Raw genomic sequence first — 20142 nt, 5'->3', positions numbered from 1 at the left:
TTTGAACTAAGCACAACTGAAATGTTTTTTAAAATCATTATGATCACATGAGAAATACAGAAAAAGAGTACAAATGAGTAAAAAGGAAAATATTCAATTAAAATTCACAGAATAAGTGCTTGAAAGAGTTTTCTACAATACTGAGCTCCATGTCTTCATTTTCTACTCCTTCTCACCTTTCAGTGGAACTTTTGTACCCCTTCTCCACTAACCTACCAATTCCAGTGGCCACTTAGAAAACAATTTGATCAGATTACTCCTCTACATAAAGCTTTCAGTGACTCCTAGTTAAAGTCCAAACTCTACCGGGCCTCTCAAAGGCAGAATGTTCCAACCCTTCCCACCATATCAATACCACCTCCTATCCCTGCCCACCTGCACACACCCCACCCCAGGCCTTTCTTCACCGCCAAGCTTTTCCTCCCCTGGGGTTGCACACTTGCTATTCCCTCTGTTGCAATTCCCTTTACTTTGACTCAGAGAGGTTTTTCTAATCATCCACCCGGTTAGGACACTGTGTTATTCCCTTTCACCGGACTCTGCTTCTTTCTTCCCTGTGGTTGCCACGGTCTAATTGGCTTTTGTTTGTGTTTCTGGTCTTTTATCTGTCTGCCCTCTAGAACGCCAGCTCCATGATGGCAAAGATCACATTGCCTTGTTCTCGGCTGAATCTACTGTACTAGCATAGCACTTGGCACATGGAAGAGCTGTATAAATGTGTAAGTGGCAGAAAACTGCTCTCTCTGGTTCCCAGAGCACTGCCTAGAATGGAAGAGACACTGGCTGGATCTCTGTTGACTGAGAAACTGGATAAATCCAGAGCCCGGATAGCTATGATATGCATAGCTAATACTTGGAAATGTTCCCCCCTATTAATTAAAATTATTCAGAGTATATTCCTCTAGTGAACTTATTGTGGGACAGGAGAGAGAGGAGGACTTTTTAGGGTTTACTTTTAAGTTTTTAATTTTTGTTGTGTAAGAACATTTAACATGAGACCTACCCTCTTAACAAATTTTTAAATGTACAGTACAGTATGTTAACTATAAGGACAGTGTTGTACAGCTCTAGAACTTAATTATCTTAAATAACTGAAACTTTATACTCTAATGAGTGTACAACAATAACTTTAGTTATTTAGCAACTCCCCATCCCTTCCCCCTATAGCCACCATTCTATTCACTGAACACATGGGATGTCTTTGCATATGTGTCTTTAAATTTCTTACACCAGCGTTTTGTAGTTTTCAGTGTACAAGTCTTTCTCCACCTTAGTTATGATTATTGCTGAGTATTTTATTCCTTTTGATGTTATTGTAAATGGGATTGTTTCCAAGTTTCCTTTTCTTTTTAAAAAATTATTCGTGAGAGATGGAGAGAGAGGCACAGGGAAAAGCAGGCTCCCTGTAGGGAGCCTGATGTGGGACTTGATCCCAGGGGTCCTGGGATCACAAAGGCAGACACTCAACCACTGAGCAACCCAGACCCCCCTCCTAAGTTTCCTTTTCAGGTAGCTCATTGTTAATCTATAGAAATACAACTGATTTTCGGATGTTGATTTTGTACTCTGCAACTTTACTAAATTCATTGATTAGTTCTAATGGGTTTCTTATTTTTCTTTTTTTTTAATTGAAGTATAGTTGACACACAATTTTACTTTAGTTTCAGGTGTACAACATAGTGATTCAACACATCTGTACATTATGCTATACCTGCCATAAGTATAGCTACCATCCGTCACCATACAACACTATTACAATACCATTGGTTATATTCCTTACACTTACTGTAATTTTTGTCCCTGTGGCTTACTCATTTCATAACTAAAGCCTGTATCTCCCATTCCCATTCCCCATTTTACCCATTCCCCCACTCTCCCTCCTCTCTGGCAACCACCAGTTTGTTGTCTGTATTGACGGGCCTAACAGGGTTCTTTTGCTATGTATGTGGACTTTAGGGTTTTCTTTATGTATGAACTTGACAGAGACAATTTTACTTCTTTCTTTCTGATGTAGATGCCTTTTATTTCTTCTTGCCTAATTGCTTGGGGAGTTCTTCCAGTACTATGCTGAATAGAACTGGTGAGGGTGGGCATCCCTGCCTGGTTTCTTGATCGCAGAGGAAAAACTTACAGTTCTTACTGCTGAGTTGATGTTAGCTTTGTGTTTTTACATATGGCTTTTATTGTGTTGATGCAGTTTCCATTTCTACCTTGTTCAAACTTGTTATAAATGAGTGTTCAATTTTGTCAAATGCTTTTTCTGCATTAATTAGGATAATCATGTGGTTTTCATCCTTCATTCTGTTAGTTTGGTGTATTATATGAATTTATTTTTGTATGTGGAGCCATCATTGCTTCCCAGGGATAAATCTCACTTAGTCATGGTATATGATCCTTCTAATGGGCTGTTGAATTCAGTTTGCCGGTCTTCTGTTGAGGATTTTGGTTGTTCCAAAGGGTGTTCTTTCATTTCCACATACTTGGAATTTTCCAGTTTCCTTCTGTTATTGATTTCTGTTTTTATTCTACTGTGTTAGAAGAGATATCTGCTATAATTTCAGTCTTCTTAAATTGTTGAGACTTGTTTTGTGACCTAAGATGTGATCTGTCTTGGAGAATATTCTACGTGCACTTGAGAAGAGTGTATATTCTGCTGCTCTTGGGTAGAATGTTTATATTTGTCTGGTAGGTCTATTTGGTCAATAGCGTGGTTCGAATCTGCAATTATTCTATCCACTGTTGACAGTGAGGCACTTATCAAGTCTCCTACCACCATGGCATTGCTGTCTCTTCCTCCCATCAGTTCTGTCAGTGTTTGCTTCACAGACTCAGATGCTCTGATTTGGGATAAGTATATACATAATTAATGTATCTTCCTGGTAAATTAACCCTTTATCATTATATAATGTCTTTCTTGGTCTCTGGTGACAATTTATGACTTAAAGTATCCTTTGTCTGATATAAATATGACCAGCCTTGTTTTCTTGTGGTTGGTACTTGCGTGGAATAGCTTTTTCCATCACTTCACTTTTGGCCTCTGTGAGTCAGTGGAATATTACTCAGCCATCAGAAAGGATGAATATCTACCATTTTCACTGATGTGGATGGAACTGGAGGGTATTATGCTGCGTGAAATAAGTCAGTTGGAAAAAAGACAACTATCATATGGTTTTACTCATATGTGGAATATAAGAAATAGTGAAAGGGACCATAAAGGAAGGGGAGAAACTGGGGAAAAATTAGAGAGGAAGACAAACCACGAGAGACTCTTAACTCTGGGAAACAAAGGATTGCAGAAGGGGAGATGGGTGGGGGGATGGGATAACTGGATGGCAGGCATTAAGGAGGGCACAAGATGAGATGAGCACTGGGTGTTAGACTATATGTTGGCTAATGAGTTTCTTAAATCTAAAGTGAGTTTCTTGTGGAACATATAGTTGGATCTTTAAACTTTCTGTATAGTTTGACTTTTTAAATAATGAGCATGTCTTAATTTTTATAATAAATCTTTCTTTAAATTGTTACATTTCAAAAGACTTTCTGATATTACTCTGATATTACTCTCTGATATTTCTCATTCTACCAGCAAAGGGCATATGGGTTAAGTACCTAGAAATTCTCTTGCTTTTTCTAAGTGTGACATGTGCTTTTTAAAGAAATAAAAATTATTTTTTAAAGATTTTATTTATTCATGAGAGACACAGAGGGAGAGGCAGAGACACAGGCAGAGGGAGAAGCAGGCTCCATGCAAGGAGCCTGATGTGGGACTCGATCCTGGGACCCAGGATCATGCCCTGAGCCAAAGGCAGATGTTCAACCTCTGAGCCATCCAGGCACCCCGTAAAAATTATTTTTAAAAACATTAACAAACAGAAAATTTTTGTAGGCAGATATAGCAAAATATTGAGCCCTCTGTGGGATACAGAGCTTGTCAGCAGGAACTCCTGGCCTATGTCACTGCCTACCCCCAAAGCTCGGCATGCCATGGACTCTTGAAAATTTTCCTCTGACCTATAGAAGTTTCCCTTTAGCATCTCAGAATTCTGCTCTTATTTATTTTTCAACATATAAAAGTTGCCCTCTTCTTTTCCTTCAGAATATATATATGTGTGTGTGTGTGTATATATATATATATATATATATATATATATATATATATATATAATTCTTTTTAAATTCTGGCTTACTCAAAGATAACCTGTTTATTGTATAGAATTTAATTATTACAAGTTAAAGTAAGTTTCCCCTTCTTCAAACCATTCCCTAGAGAAAACCACTTTTAATAATTTACTGCTTAATTCTTGCAGCAAATATATGTAAAATATTAAAATACATGTATATATTTTTACCTAAATATGATCATACTAAACACATTGTCTTATAATCCAGCTTTGTTTCACTTGGTAATAATACTACAAGTTTCCTTGTAGATTTTACCTTAACCAGTTAAATGACTATAAAAGTTATTAAGTATGGATATATCATAATTTACTTATTATCCTATTCATGAGTATTTAGGCTTTATAATAATTCACTATTATAAATAATGCTACAAGGTACTTGCATCTTTGTACTTTTGCCTTGAGACAATTTCCTTGGGGTAAAATGTTTGGTCAGGAGGTAAACCTATTTTGTGAGTAGAAATATGTACTCAAAGACATGAACAGAAGTGTTCATAAAGCAGTACATAATATTCCCAAACTGGAAACAACTTAAATGTCCATTAGCTATAGAACAGATAGATAAATTTTAATGTATTCATGCAAAGGAATACTACATTGTTGCAATAAAAGAAAGAACTTCTGTTACATGCAACAACACAGATAAATCTCAGACAATACTTAGTGAAAGAAGTCAGACAAAAAAGAATACACACTGTGAACCCAAAAATTGGCAACACTAATCTATCATGATAGAAGTCAGAGTAGTGGTTATCTTTGGAGGAGGTTTATCAACTGGGAGAGTGGATAAGGGAACTTTTTAGGATGTTGGAAATGTTCTGTACCTTCATCCAGATGATGGACTCACAGGTGTATTCCTTAAAAGCTATCAAGCTGTGGACTTAAAATGTACACACTTTACTGATGTGTGTTAGACCTAAATTTTAAAAATATCTATACATATCTCATGAGATCTTCTTTTTTTAAAGGTTGATTTATTTATTTTAGAGAGAGACCAAGAGTGGTGGGGCCCGTGAAGAACAGAGGGAGAGAATCCTCAAGTAGACTCCCTGCTGAACTGAAACCAGGAGTCAGACGCTTAACCAACTGAGCCACCACTCACGTGCCCCCTCAGTGAGATCTTCTTTCAAAAAGATTGGATCACTTTATAACTATAGGGGGTAATTTCCCCCCAAAGCTTAAAAAATGTTCTATTTTCTATGAGTCCCACAAATGATCCTTTATATGCCCCTCAAACAGTGTTATTCATTTCCTCCAAAACCTGGCATCATTTCTTTCTAAACCCCTGAACGATATCTTCAATCTTCCTAAAATTACCACTATTTTTCTGTACTATAGAAATCTGAGTTTGTAGCTCATAAACCTCAAACAAAGGCATCTAATGATCAAAAAGATGATCTTTAAGCTTGGGGGAAAAGCTTCTAAAATACCAGATGCAAGTCTCCTTCATGTCCACCTGGAAACCCAACAACTACTTTCAGGTCTCTGAACCCGCTTCTTCCTTGCCCCCTCCAAGCTTCTCTGCACGCTGGTCACCACACTAGAATGTTCCAAATACTGAAGTTCTTTTACCGAGAACATACAGTATTCCAGGAACTTTAGCAGGCCTAAAAATGAAAAGATGATATGTACACCATCCCTGTCTTCCAGGGCCTCAGGATATAGTCAGGAAGACAGGCACGTTAACCTATAAAGACAATACCCATTCTTGCCAGACAAATTTTTGTGGGCTCTTTTAACCCACACAAAATGTAATACATGCATTCCTGTTCAACTTAACTGAGCTGGTTCCAGTGCAGCATCTATTCTTTCTCAAAATTTTTCTTGTTTTTGTGATATCAATTACCCATTCTAAAAAAAAAAAAAAAAAAAAAATTACCCATTCTACTCCCCCAACTTTGGACTATCTCCCAGGGAGCTGTTTACTTTGACATGGCTTCTGAAACTATACTTTTTAAAATCACTAGTAATCTAATTGGCAAAGTCAATAACCATGCGATGCCTGGATGGCCCAGTGGTTGATCATCTGCCTTCGGCTCAGAGCGTGATCCTAGGGTCCTGGGATTGAGGCCCACATCAGGCTCTCTGCAGGGAGCCTGCTTCTCCCTCTGCCTATGTCTCTGCCTCTCTCTTTGTGTTTCTCATGAATAAATAAATAAATCTAAAAAAATATCAATAGCCATTTTTTTTCATTCCACCTCTTCCTTGACTTTTGGCTGCATATCATTCATTCATTCATTCATTCAACTATTAACTGAATAACAACTATGTTCCAAGCAGTGACAGAAACGGATGAAAATCCCTGCCTTCCAGTAGAAGACAACACAACTCAAACAAGTAACTGATGGTATGACAGATGAGTAAATAAGTGCTATAAAAATAAAGCCTTTTCTTACATACTCCATATATATAGAGAGAGCCTTTATTCAAATTAGAGAAACTCACAGAGTAGGCATAGTTCATTAGTTTCTTCCAATCCAGAAGCAGTTTAGTTCAGGGGTCTTTTTTTTTTTTTTTTTTTTTTTTTTCAGAAGAACTGTTGCCTAGTAATACAACCGACACTCCTATCTTTATCACGTTTCCGGGAAACAAACCAGAAAATAAACCACAGCCAAATTTGTCCATAACGGAAGAAAGGGAATTTGTCACGTCATTTTCCAAAGATCCAATCAAAAACATATTGCTAGCTAGCACTTTGGAATAAAGATTAAATGAAGCATTCATAGTCACGGAAGGGACAAGTATTACAGTCTAGTCGCAAGTTCTTCCCCAAACTGATTACTTGACATGTTCACCTACCCTCTCATCTAACCTGATTACTCATGCTAACTTGCTTCTCTAGCATGGCCTGCCTGCCTCTATTACTAGATACTAGGTTTGCTCTACCCTGGCAGGAAGCATCTTAGAAGCAGACATAGCATCATTTTCAGGGTCATGTCTCAGGCACATGTGACTGCATTTGTTTTCCATACTTCTAAAGAGACTGACCTCTAACATTTGTGTGGCTTTCAATCCTAGCCACTGCCCTGCTTGGGCTCATGATTCTACTTTAATCTCTACTTTCTACATACATTTTGTTCTAGATTAAGGGCTCTTAACATGGGGCTCAACAGGTATAGCTCAAGGAATCATGTTTTTTAAATTGTATGCAAAAATTTCAGTACACCTTTACGTGTCTATTTTTCTGTTTAGAAGATCCTTAGCTTTCAATACATTCTCCAAAGAGTCTTGTGGTCCCTTGAAGAATTAAGAATAACTGGCAATGCTAAGTGAAATAAACCAATAACAAAGAGACAAATACATGATATTCCACTTATATGAGGTACCTGGAATAGTCAAATTCATAGCAATGGAAAGTAGAATGGTGATTGCCAGGGGATGAGGGAAAAGAGGAGTGGGGAACTAGTGTTTTGTTTAATGGGTGGGGTTTCTATTTGGGAAGACAAAAAAGTCTTGGAGGTAGATGGTGGTGATGGATGTAGAATGTAAATGTACATAATGCCACAAAGCTGTACTCTTAGAAGTAATTAAAATGGTAAACTTTCTATTATGTATATTTTAACACACACACACACACACACACAAGAATAGCTGGTCTAGACAACCTTGATGTTTTGCTTCAGGCAATTGCCTTGACTGTGCAGGTTATGATATAGATTCTTTTCTCAAAAAAGAATCAAATAAGTGATATACAACTGTGGAATACTGCCATTATATAAGGAATAGAAAATGAAATACAAAATATGCCCTTCTAGAATATAAATAATAGTGAAAGGGAATATAAGGGAAGGGAGAAGAAATGTGTGGGAAATATCAGAAAGGGAGACAGAACATAAAGACTCCTAACTCTGGGAAACGAACTAGGGGTGGTGGAAGGGGAGGAGGGTGGGGGGTGGGGGTGAGTGGGTGACAGGCACTGAGGGGGACACTTGACGGGATGAGCACTGGGTGTTATTCTGTATGTTGGTAAAGTGAACACCAATAAAAAATTAATTTATTAAAAAAATATGCCCTTCTAACTATTACAAACACCTGAATCAAATATGAAGTAATGTCTTAATACTTTCATTATAGATTTTCAAAATTTTCTCAAATAATAATGTTACTTTCATATTCCATATAGAAATAGACTATAGATATGTCTAATTCTCTGTAGCCACAGTAGAGATCAAGTCATAGAATTAGAATCAAGGGAAAATCCTGCTTTCTGTGTGGGCTGGGAATGTGTCTATTCATTGTTCTTTCTTAGACAGTTGTGCTCCAGAATAAGGTCATCCATTTCTCTTCCCCTACTCCAGATTCATACTCATATTCGTATTTATTTTTTCACTTATCAATATTTTGTGAAAGTTTTCCATGTGTCAAGGCCTAACTGACAGTTTTCCTGTCTGTATATGCTCTTCAGAAACCCACCCAATTAAGTTTAAAATCTAATCTGGCCTCTTAAACCCCTTGGAAAGGTCTCTTTTAGGGTGGAATATTGCTTACATGAACACACATTAGAATTGAACCCAGAAAAATAAAGTGTTGGATGATGAGGCTTAAGATGAACATTTTTCATTGATTTATTTATATTATATAATGAAAAAGAAACCTCAATCCTATTCAGAATGCTTCTATTTTTAATCCCAAAAATTATACTGAATGACAAAACTCAACCTTCTTTTAATACCTCATGAAGATACCCTGATCAAAACCAGATGGTTCAAGGACACATCAGCAAGTTTCTTCCTATGGCTGAAGTAGATGATTCTCTGAAAGTCTTGAAGAAAAAAAAATCATCCTAACTCTGTTCTTGGGGTATGACTTGGGAGACTCAATACATCAAGTAGATGTTCTGTTGCCAGAATGGACCCAAAGGTGATTCTTGAGGGAAATGCTGACTCAACTCCAGGAATTTCTGACCTTGCCTTTAGGTATTGGGGGGATGCCGATATTGCTGAGATCAAAATCTGTGATCATCTTCTTAATCTACAGATTAGGGATTAACCTTATTTTATAAACTTTTACGTGATTGGTTGTCTATTACCTGTGGGCCCATATTTAAGCAGCAACTGAGAATAGTAACATGATAGGTCATCTTTAGAGAACAGAGAGCCTCAAAAGGTCAGCTCCTCAACTTCCAGTTTCCAGCTTAGATAATTAATATTTATGGAAGATGACTCAAAAAATATGTCTCCCCTTTTTCAGCCACTTTTAATTCTTTTCTTCTATCAAGTTGAGTATCTTTCAAAGGCCTATACTGCCTCAGTCCATCACAGAATTCCTATGACTGAGTTGGATTTTTAATATTATGCCTCTAAGTTATAGTTTCTATGAGAATTAAGATTTTAAGAAGTATGGTCAAAGACATTGTCTAATAAAATCTTCTTTATAAAATATCCCTGGGAATCAGTTTTGGGATAGCTCTGCTTTGCCCTGGAACCTGGTATGCTGGGCATAATGAAAACTATGTATCTGATTATGTCTTCTTTTCCCCCTTGGCTACTAGGAAGCACACACGTGCACACACACGCACAAAGAACATGTATACATATGGAAACAAACAAGTTTTTAATGTTCTTTAATTCCAATTCCCTCTTGAATTTGTTTTATATTATTTCTTGTTTATATAAATGATACAGTGTGATCTTTTAAAAATTTCCTAAATTACCTCATAATTCCCCCACAGATGTTCCCTCTTCCTTTTGTGTGTTTCTAATTTGCCTACAAATTGGATTCTGTCTAGCAACCAATGTAACTAAAGTGAGAAAAACATTGACAGCTTTTAATACTCTATATACAGAGTAAGAATTAAATCACCAGTGCTGAATGCAACTGTGGTAAACATTCCTTCCTGCAAATTCTCTGAGGTTTGAGAATACCCAGGCTAATTGGTCCTGGAAATAATTGGAACACAACTGGATTTTTGTGTTGCAAATAGTTATGCTTTCAGATGCAGGACTGGGCAGTGGTAACTTCTGCAAGTATAACAGCCTAGAAAAAGGACTGTTAGGAGAAAGAATTAACCTTACTAAGGGCCCACCTGGTGCTAGGGTATATTAGTTTTTTGCTACTGTCAGTGATATGCTAGAGGTGGCTCTTACCCATTCACAAGAACTATTAAAATTTCAAGAGTTTTGTGAGCCAGCTGATGTTATGTTGATTAAGCTAAACCATGGTATGAGTACTTATACCATGTAAACTGGCAAATGCCACAAGCCAGCCCCTACATCCCCAGAGAGCTGGTTGTGAGACATTTACCAGTCCATTACCACTTGTCTGGCTTATCACTTACAACTAGCAAGGAGATAGGCATTTCTGTCCTCATTTTATAAATGAGGAAACAGACAAAAAAAAATCTGCAGGCTTTAGGGAGAAGTTACAATGGTGCAAAAAAAAATTCTGTAACAGAAACTGCCAATGCAGGAATAGGTACAGATACAGTGCTAACTCTAAGGGCTATATTCAGATGAGAAAGGTCCTATTCGGAGGAAAGCAATGAGCTAATCTAAGAAGACTGCCAAATTGAGGTTCAGAAGGCTGTGAGGAGAACAATTTCAGTGAGGGACTAAGAGACCAAACAAAAAGGGGAGCACAAGTCTCCTCCACCCCTTCCATCTCCACAGCTCCCTACTTAGGTTGGAGGAATCACATGCAAAGGCAAGAAATTTCACTACCACCATCTTCAAGTAGAAAGGGTTTGCTCAAGCTTGAAGACAAGAATTGGACTGTTTCTCAGGAGGTGAAGCTTTCAGAAAAGTTAAAAAGTCAAACACAATGGCCTATTTCTTTTCTTCAGATGTACTTTGTACCGTGACTGGAATGAAAAGTGCCCTTGGCTGTCCCCAGCAGCCCTAGCCACCTCCCTCCCTTCTGTGGCCCCCTCTTTTATCTTCTAGCACTTAGATCCAAGGCAAGGGCGTTGGCCTAAAAAAGTCCAATATGGGCTGCCAATGCCAGCTCAGCTATAGGGCATCCAGGAGAGGTTCTAGTTTGTTCTGAATTTAGGTTTGGAGCTAACTTATCACCAGGTATTACTCTGCCAGGCATTGTTCTGCCATGTTATTTCCCTCAGAAACCTTGAGGGGAGGAGGAACTGTGGTCTGGGCCATAGTTAAGGTAAGCCTGGATCCACTGCCCAGCAATCATGGGAATGAAGAGCTCATATAATTTGCATGTGGCAAAACCAGAATTTAAAGCTGGTACATTTCCTACAGGGCCTGTTCTCTATGCAGGGAGCTCTTTCTGTGACATTGGGCTGAGCCAGGAAGCCTTGGGAGAAACTCTCCTGCTGGGGTTCCATAGGAGAGTTGAACACCTCCCTTCTCACATGCTGATCTGTTTTCTGAAAAAGGGAGAAAGAGTGTGAAGGCAGACAAAAGTCCTTGCTTCTATGCATGATATCTTAAGTAATTAATGAGATAATGCATATACAGTATATAGTCAATAACTGGCTCTTCATTGATGGTAGCTAATTTTGCAGCATACTACTGAACTACAATTATAATAATGCTTTGTCTGTAGGACCAAAATATGAAATTTGAATTATGAGAAGATTAAGGGGCACCTCTTCTATCTCTGCTCAAATATTTTACCTTATTCTAGAGTAATTAAGAAGGAATCAGAGCTGGGATTCAAATAGTCCCCCAGCTGTTCAAAATGTAATGCAAATGATGCTATCTTCATTTCCTTGAGATTTCTTGAGTTTCTACTTCAGTTTATAGAGGAAAGCCTTTAACCAAGACATTTGCCTCTCCTCCTGCCTCCTGCTGATATTAAGAAGCCAACAATGGCGGATCCCAGTGGGTGTACCTCCCTGGCAGCCAGCCCCTTCTTCTGGCCTAGAGATTCCTGGTTTTACCCATGTAGAGGAAAGCAATATGTGTAGGAAAGGGATGAACAATTATTAGTCTAAACCAAACGTGGTAGTCCATTCCCCTTTATCACAGATTGGTTTAGAAGTGTGTATTTAACTAAATTCTGGCCAATGGCATCTGAAAAGACATTTGTTGGCACTTCTGCAAAATTGGACAGAAATGTATACAAAGGAAACTTCCTTCTTTTTTTTTTTTTCATGAAAAAAGCAGTAAAGCAGTAGCTTCCATGTTAGCACCACAAAAAAGGCCAACAAGATAATGGAAAAGCTGATCCCAAATCCTGACATTGCTAAACCAAAGAATTAACCCTGGATTATCTATCTCAAGGCTTATTATATGAGAGAAAAATAAATCTGATTATTTAAACCCTTTGTAGGCATATACTCTATAACTTGTAACTCAAATCATTTACCCAATATACCTTATTATTTTACAAACTTACCCCAAAATCCCCATGAAGTGGTGGCAAGAAAATCCCATTGAAGGAACACTGGGAGTAAGGGCAGTAACTGGTGTTGAAGAGTTCAAGGATGCTTCGCTGGCATTGCTGATAGTTTCCAGTGCCCTGGATTTGAAACTGACTGAATGGATGAATCATTGCAAATCTCCTGGTGCAGGGGCTACTGTAGAGGTCACTTACATTCATTACTGTCTCATATCCAGGGTGAAAGCATGGGTCCCTGAGGATTCCATCTGTACCCTGAATGGAAAAATCATTTGAAAAAATCATGTGCAAATGCATTGGGTACAAAAAGCACCACTCTGACTCCATTAATTTGTAGGAATTTTATAATATCATAGCTCTGGCATCAGTATGCCCTAGACATGCCTTTTCCACCCTTGGGAATAGTCATATTTATATAATAGGCAACAGAAATGGTATCAGATGTAAATGAACTTTCACTATTCATAGAAAGCTAATAGAGTTCAAGCTGGCAGAAATGCCGTTAGTTTGGAATGTTCCCTGGCACTTAGCACAAATGAAATACATAGGTCAGAAGCAGATTCATAAGGAAAACTCTCAAGGCTCTCAAAGTCTGAGCCTGGGGTAGTTCTCAAGGAAGAGTCTGCCTGTATCCTGTCCCCACCTCCAAGCAAAAAATAAGAAGTTCTAGGAGTTGAAAGTGCCTTAGATCATTTAAGCCAGGAGTATCAAAATGATTTTTAACCCACAACCCAATATGTACAAGAGAAGGGGGCTGCTGTAGATAAAAGGCTTAGTGGAGCCTTGGGGTTCAGTAGGTGTCTCTCAATATCCCCTACTCCAATGGGAGCCACCTATTAACAGTGCTTCCAAGAACCAGAGCAAGAGCTTTGGCGGAGAGCAGAGAACTGGTTGTCCTTTCAGTGGAGAAAGGGAACAGCTGGATGTGACATCCTTGCTCGTGTGTGTTTGTCAGGGTGTGCCTGGTACTCACATGATTTTGAGTATGTTTAACTTTTCTTTAAAAAAAAAACAACTTTTCTTGTCTTCAGAAGACAGAAAGCATCTGGGGACAAGACACGAAGTGTTGATGGATAAACTCTGTTTTCCCTCAGTGTTTTCCTTCTCCCCTACAGGTTCTTTCTAACAACGCTGTTTTGTGCAGTTTGTAGGAAATGGAGACTAAAAAGTGCTAAAAAGCTTATAAATTACACACCTCTCCAAACAATACTCTAGCATATAATTTTCACTGTCAAGCCCACAGGGGTGAGAAATTATTTGCAAGACAGGATTTGAGTTGTATCCTTGGAGACAGTGCAGTAAACAAACAGGAGGTGATGTCTGGATGGGACGATTGACAGGGGTTGACCACATGGAGTTAGATATCCTGCTTGAAAAGCTTTGGAAAGTACAGTAACCAAGTTCAGACCAATTACTGAAGTAGAAAGAGAACAACAGGATGTGGGGGCTGGTGGCCCAGATGTGGGGAGGGTGGGTCTGGATTCAGTTATACTTGCCCGAATGTCCTTGGCCAGTTTCTGCCTGAGTGCTTGATCCTTCCCATAGCACAAGAAGCTGTGCGTGTACACGCTGTAGTCCCTGCCATAGAGGCGAAAGTGCAGAGCATTGCTTGGAGACTCAATATTCTTGTTTTGGGGTACAAAAGTGATTTGTGTAGAGGCTCCCCCAAGGTCTAAAGCCCCGAAGGTTTCCTGAGCACCGTTTTCATTTGGCCTCAGGTAGAGCCAACTCAATTTCTGAAAGAGAGTACAGTCACCAGTGGCAGCAGTCTCTAGCCCCCTGTTTCACACTCTATCTTAGACTTGGGGACTTCCTGAAGGTGAAGGAAAGGGGGAATAAAGTGACACTAAGCTCACTGGACACTCCTGAGTCTGCATCACACCAACAGTGAGAAAAGAGGGGCTTTGACGATAGAGCTCAGACTACAGCAACATAGAAGTGGCATAGCCAGTGTTTATGAACAAGGAGTCTGGGCAGAAGAGATACAAGTTCAAATCTCCACTCATTTGTTCCTTAGCCATGTGATCCTGAGCAGAATAATTCCCTTCTTTAGGTCTCAATTTGAGACTTGTAAATGAGAAAATTCCTCATGTAGTTGTTCTGAAGATGAAATCAGACAGTATATGAAAAGTGCTTAGCACAGCACAAGACACATAGCACTAGGCAAATATTAGCTATTATTTTTAGTGATAGATTTTTAATTTCCTCTATGTCTCTCTATGGCAAAGATATGATTTCCTTATTCTCCCATAGGAAAAATCCTTGTAATAAAATTCACCAGAATACCTCTGGTGACCCTCTGGCGGGCATAAGTTAATTTGTCCATTCATCCAGCATTCGTTCTAGCTACAGATCCAAAACTGCCTGAGACAGCAATGGCATTGACCTCCAGGGAGTCGCCTCCCTGGGTGCTACAAGATAATCACCTGAGTGAATTTGCCCAGCAGATAGTTGATAGTAATCCAGCCATAGGCACCTTCTTCTTGGCCAGTGATGATTCTGGCACCCTGGAAGTCAAAGTGGTAGTTGCTGAGGCTTTTTGTCACTGCAGCTAAGACCCTGTCTGCCAGCTGTGCATCTTCTATCCTGCACAAAGGAAGAGTTGAGTTTACCAGTTTTGTTTGAATGATTACAAGTATTCATTTCAGTCACAGCTTCCAGCAGTTCTCCTAGAAAGCAAATCATAACTCACTGGAATAAACAGAGATGGAGATGCCCCCACATGGCTGTCTGAGGAGCTCTGCTTTTGGGTGACGCCGAACTAGGCTTTGGCCACCCTCTCCAAATCCAAATCCTTCCAGTCCCTACATAGGCTGCTCTTCCTAAAATACCATTTTTGTTTTTGCTCCCTGACTCCAAAATATTATCAAAGTAATTTTCATTTTTGTAGTGGTTGTGGATGGATATTATTTAATCACCACACCTAGAGATGATGAATGCTACATTAGCCATCGCTGGATGGCTTCCAGCTGGTTCCAGAGTCAGGCTCTGCTTGAAGTTTTTAATTATAGCTGTAGTAGATATCAGGTGGCAAATGTCCTGGGACAGATACCCAACCTCCGCTGGGGTCAGACTGGGAAAATGTCTTCCTCATATTGTACCTCAGTTCTTGGGTCTGTCTGAGATGTTGAGACCTAGAGGAATGTTCCGGGTTTGTCATAATGACAATGGGGTGCAACTGCTTCCAAGATCTAGGCTACAGAACACTGAGAGCCTCTAGGTCAGAGAATGCCATCTTCCAACCAGTAGTGAATCCTCTCACTACTCATCTGAATAGCTTCACATCCTACCCCTGGCTGCCTTATCCCATTTTCTTTCCCCACCCCCCCAATCCACTTGTCTCCCAGTGTCACCATTTGTGTACCATCCTGTAATGGCTTCCCATAATCTCTCAGATGAACACCAAATTCCCACTGTGGCCCAGAAGGCACTCTGCGAGCCAGACCCTGTCTCTTCGGAATTCCACTCAGAATCCTGGCTCTACCACATACTAAGCATGTGATCTTTGGGTGACTTACTCAACATTTGTAAGCCACAGCTTCTGTATCTGGTTAAGAATAGTTGATAATGCCTCTTCATAAGAATTATGATGACTAAATTAAAGGACAGTGCTAACAACATAGTAAGGACTCAACAAATATAAGCTGCTTCATTCTTATTCTTATTATTTTACTATATGCATCCTATGTTCTGTCTATGCAGAACTACTTATAGTCTTCTGAATATACCCTGGTCTCTCACTCATCCCTGCCTTTGGATGAGAACACAAGCTTCTGGAAGACAGGGACTTTGTCCTCCTCACTTCCCTATCCCCAGCACTCAGAACAGTGTCTGCCATATAAGAGGTGCTGAAGAAACATAGGTAATGGAATGCATGACATCTTCTCTGCCTTAACATGCTTTTCCCCTGCCCTCCAATCATCCTTTATGACTCAGCTCATGTGTTCTCTCTTCCCATTCTGGACAGGGCCAAGTATGCTCCCATAGCAGCTCTGAGCACTCTTCTGTTAAAGAACTGATGGCCTGTATCAAAACTCTGATCTCCTTGAGTTCATGTCCTAGAACAGAATAAGCAGCAAATACAAGCTGAATGAATGAATGAATGAACGAAAAAATAATGCACACAGGTACTAAGTGGTGACCAATGAAGATGTGCTAATTGTGATTATCTGTGTCTTGGAACATCTGTGGGTCTCCTGTGGTCTTTCTCTTCCCAGATATGGATGGCTACGTTGGTAGCCTCAAATCCCGGAGTACATAGACTTAATATTTCTCTTTGGGCCTCTACCCCCCTTAAATTCTCTGTGGGGAGATGTGCAAGAGGACTTTTTTTTTTTTTTTACATATGTAAACTCCCACCATTACACACACTAAGAGTTTCAGAGTTTTACGCACTTACTGAGATTTTCTTTCTGAAATGTTGACATTTAGGAGGTTTAGAATTTGGAGTATTAGGGAGGTGTGGTGCTGTCCCATAACTTCAGAGGCTCTTACACTACCCAGCCTAACCCCCAGACACTCGTCTTCACATGCTGCTATACCTGAGCAACCGCATGCCTGCCGTAGCTCCCAGGTAAACAGGGGTCTCTTCATGCTGGGACTTTGGAATCACCTGACTGGCTCTTACCATGCATTCAGTCAGATAAATGTCTATTTCACTTAATTTGTGAGCATATCTTGAGATTCCAGGACCTAAGGAAAGATGCAGAAGCAGATGACAATCTTTTTTAAAAGTACAGGACACACCTTGACAACATTAGAGCAAAATACTGTTGTTTTCTGAGAAAATCGAAGAAGACAGTTTCTTGATGTGATGTATATTAGGTTGCTGTACTTAAGAGGGTAACTCTCTGAACCTGACCTTGGTAGGATCTAGTTTCAGACCTTAGGCTGGGTCTGTCCACTGTTCAATAACTTTGCCGCTGGATGGCGCAATTTTCCATTCAATTGCATAACCTCCCTAACAGGTTCTCTCACGTTTTAAGAGGGATAACTAGAATTTAAATAAAAAATTGAATTTAAAAAACTTAATGGGGATCTTATAGATAGCTACCCTCTACATTTGCTTTTTGACGTTTCTTCTACAAAATTGTAACTAACAACAATAATTCCTAGAAGACATAAAACGAGAAATAAGACACTTAGAACAAAAATTGAAATAATCACCAGGCACACGGGCTTGTACTAAAAAAGACAGGAACTGCTGCTAACTAATTGTATGATCATGGCCAGTCCCCTAAAATTTCTGAAGCGGAGTTTCTTCCTTTCTTAGAATAAACAGGTGTAGAATCCGTGACTGCTTAGCAGTTTTTCCACTCTGAAAATCATTTCCCCAGTGAAACTGTTTTCCTAGTTTCAGAGCAAAACTAACTGTTGCTAAGAAGATTAGAGCCAAGATTCCTTAAGCTTTTTGAAGTTATGCTTAACAATTTCAACTCACTTTAAAATAAACATCTACACTCTAGTGAAGATGTGCGTTCAAGATAATTGTCCAGGTATGTTATCCATATCTTTCACAGGCTTTTAAAAAGCCTGTTTATTTAACAGTAATGAAAAGATAAGCTCTAAGTTATCAGCTACTTGTTTTGATTCAAAAATTCTGGGCTTGAAGAACTGGTGGCTTTCCACTCACCTTTCATCTAAATATTTGATTAGAGAACTCTCTCTTTTGAGAGGTGAAAAAAATCATGTACTAACTAGGCCAGACATACCTGGGATAAGTCTCAGAAAAATGATAGCTGCTAAATTTAAAAAATACCAACACTTTTTTAAAAAATGGAAGGCAGCAAATTAAATAGAAGCCAATAAAATGAAGGGGGCATCTGGGTGGCTCAGTGGTTAAGTGTCTGCCTTTGGCTCAGGTAGTGATCCCAGGATCCTGGGATCGAGTCTCTCATCGGGCTCCCCACAGGGAGCCTGCTTCTCCCTCTGCCTATGTCTCTGTGTCTGTCATGAATAAATAAATAAAATCTTTTTAAAAAGCCAATGAAATGAGGGATTTAGGCTTTAAGAAATGCTCAGCATACTGTCTCAGATTGGATGGGGCCAATATCTGAGGATATTTGGCTATTGCATAAAATGACTTGCTCTCTTGGAAACACCTCCTCTCTACTGCTTTCTTGACAAACTTTGAAAATTGGGGGACCCCCACAGGCCATCAAAGTAAGTTAGATTACCTGACTAAAAATAAATAGTGGGTCCCTGCTTCAAAAGGCCAAGAGAGATAAGATAAAGGTCAGAGAGAGGATGGTGCAGTGCGGTAACAGTTGGTGCATGCTGGAGTGTTGAGTAGAGGGAGTAGAAGGAACTGAACTGACATCTCTAACCTGTTCTGTGACCTTAGAAAAAAACTAGGAAAAAAAAAATCAATGTGTAATGTGATTCAGCAATGCAGGGAGCCTTGAGTGCAGTAAAGAGACCTAGACTCTTGATCTGGTTCTGTTGCTACTTGTAAGTCACTAGTCCTACACGGTTTTGCTTCCTCTGGATTTAAATGATCCACGAGGTCCTTTTCCCAGCCCTAGGAATCTATGATTTGGCCTTCCCTACCAATATGAAAGCTAAAGGCTGGGGCACCTGGTTGGCTCAGTGGTTGAGGGTCTGCCTTTGGCTCAGGGCATGATCCTGGGGTCCTGGGATTGAGTCCCATGTCAGGCTTCCCACAGGGAGCCTGCTTCTTCCTCTGCCTATGTCTCTGCCTCTCTCTGTGTCTCTCATGAATAAATAAATAAAATCTTTAAAAAAAAAAAAAAAAAGGAAAGAAAGAAAGAAAGCCAAAGGCTTTTGAAAATTTCTTCCAAGCTGTAGCTTAGAGGACACAAAGACTAAGAGCAACAATTCTTTGGACCAACAGCATCAATATCACCTGGCAATTTGTCAGCAATGCAAATTCTAGGGCCTGTCCCAGACCTATTGTATCAGAAACTCTGGGGGGTGGGGCCCAGCATCTGTGTTTTAACAAACCATCCAGGTGGCTCTGCTGCAGATTCAAATTTGAGAACCACTGGAGAAGTCATGAGTTCAAGGTTGGACAGATCTACATTTGAACCCCAGTTCCATCACTTCCTAAATCAAGCAACCTTAACAAATGGCATAACCTCTCTTTACATCAGTGCTCTCATTTAAAAAAAAAAGGAATAGTAATACATATCTCCAAGGGAGACCATGAAGAAGAAGAAATCATGCATTTTCAGTACTTGGTGCATGGCACACAGAAGTTTCCTATTACTCAACAATTTCTAGGTTTGTTTCTTCTTCAAGGGCTCCATTATTCAGGACTGATTTCAATATAATTTGTATAATGACAATAAAATAACAACAGCAGCTGCTCCACTGTGCTCTTCACCAAACTTCCTTTATCTCCTGTACTTTATCTCCTGTGTTCCGCTCACTTGCCATACATGCTGTCATGTATGCTCTCCCACCCCACTGTCTCCCTCCCCTTTTCATCTTACCTTTCAGCTTGCACTCTTCTATCTGATTCACCACCCCAGTGTCATTCTCCTTTTCTGCTGGCCACTTATAGATGTACAAACTTGTGTGAGAAGAGCCTGCATCCAGCACAATCCCATACTGAGGGTAAAATAAATCAAGAATTCATCAGGATTACATGATGCTTCTCCATACTCAGCTTGCAACAGAAAGGAAATAAAGACAA

The 20142-nt window shown here is 39.5% G+C and overlaps 1 protein-coding gene across 9 annotated transcripts in view; it reads right to left on the bottom strand.

The window, feature by feature from the left end:
- ENTPD1 (ectonucleoside triphosphate diphosphohydrolase 1) overlaps positions 1 to 20142 on the bottom strand; it is a 135636-nt gene that overhangs the window by 10263 nt on the left and 105231 nt on the right. For 6 of the 9 annotated variants that reach the window (XM_072739639.1, XM_025991162.2, XM_072739641.1 and 3 more), the window contains 5 exons: positions 19940 to 20057; positions 17027 to 17177; positions 14912 to 15071; positions 13982 to 14221; positions 12483 to 12740 (listed from right to left, as the gene is read on the bottom strand). In XM_072739639.1, the coding sequence (XP_072595740.1) occupies positions 12483 to 12740; positions 13982 to 14221; positions 14912 to 15071; positions 17027 to 17177; positions 19940 to 20057 (927 nt within the window). The remainder of the gene's footprint in view (positions 1 to 12482; positions 12741 to 13981; positions 14222 to 14911; positions 15072 to 17026; positions 17178 to 19939; positions 20058 to 20142) is intronic. The other 3 variants (XM_072739644.1, XM_072739642.1, XM_072739643.1) reach the window with 1 other exon arrangement.

The sequence above is a fragment of the Vulpes vulpes genome, chromosome 15, assembly GCF_048418805.1.
Source record: "Vulpes vulpes isolate BD-2025 chromosome 15, VulVul3, whole genome shotgun sequence".
Lineage (NCBI taxonomy): Eukaryota > Metazoa > Chordata > Mammalia > Carnivora > Canidae > Vulpes > Vulpes vulpes.
Note: the sequence above shows the minus strand (reverse complement) of the source record. Positions and strands in the feature narration are given on the sequence as shown.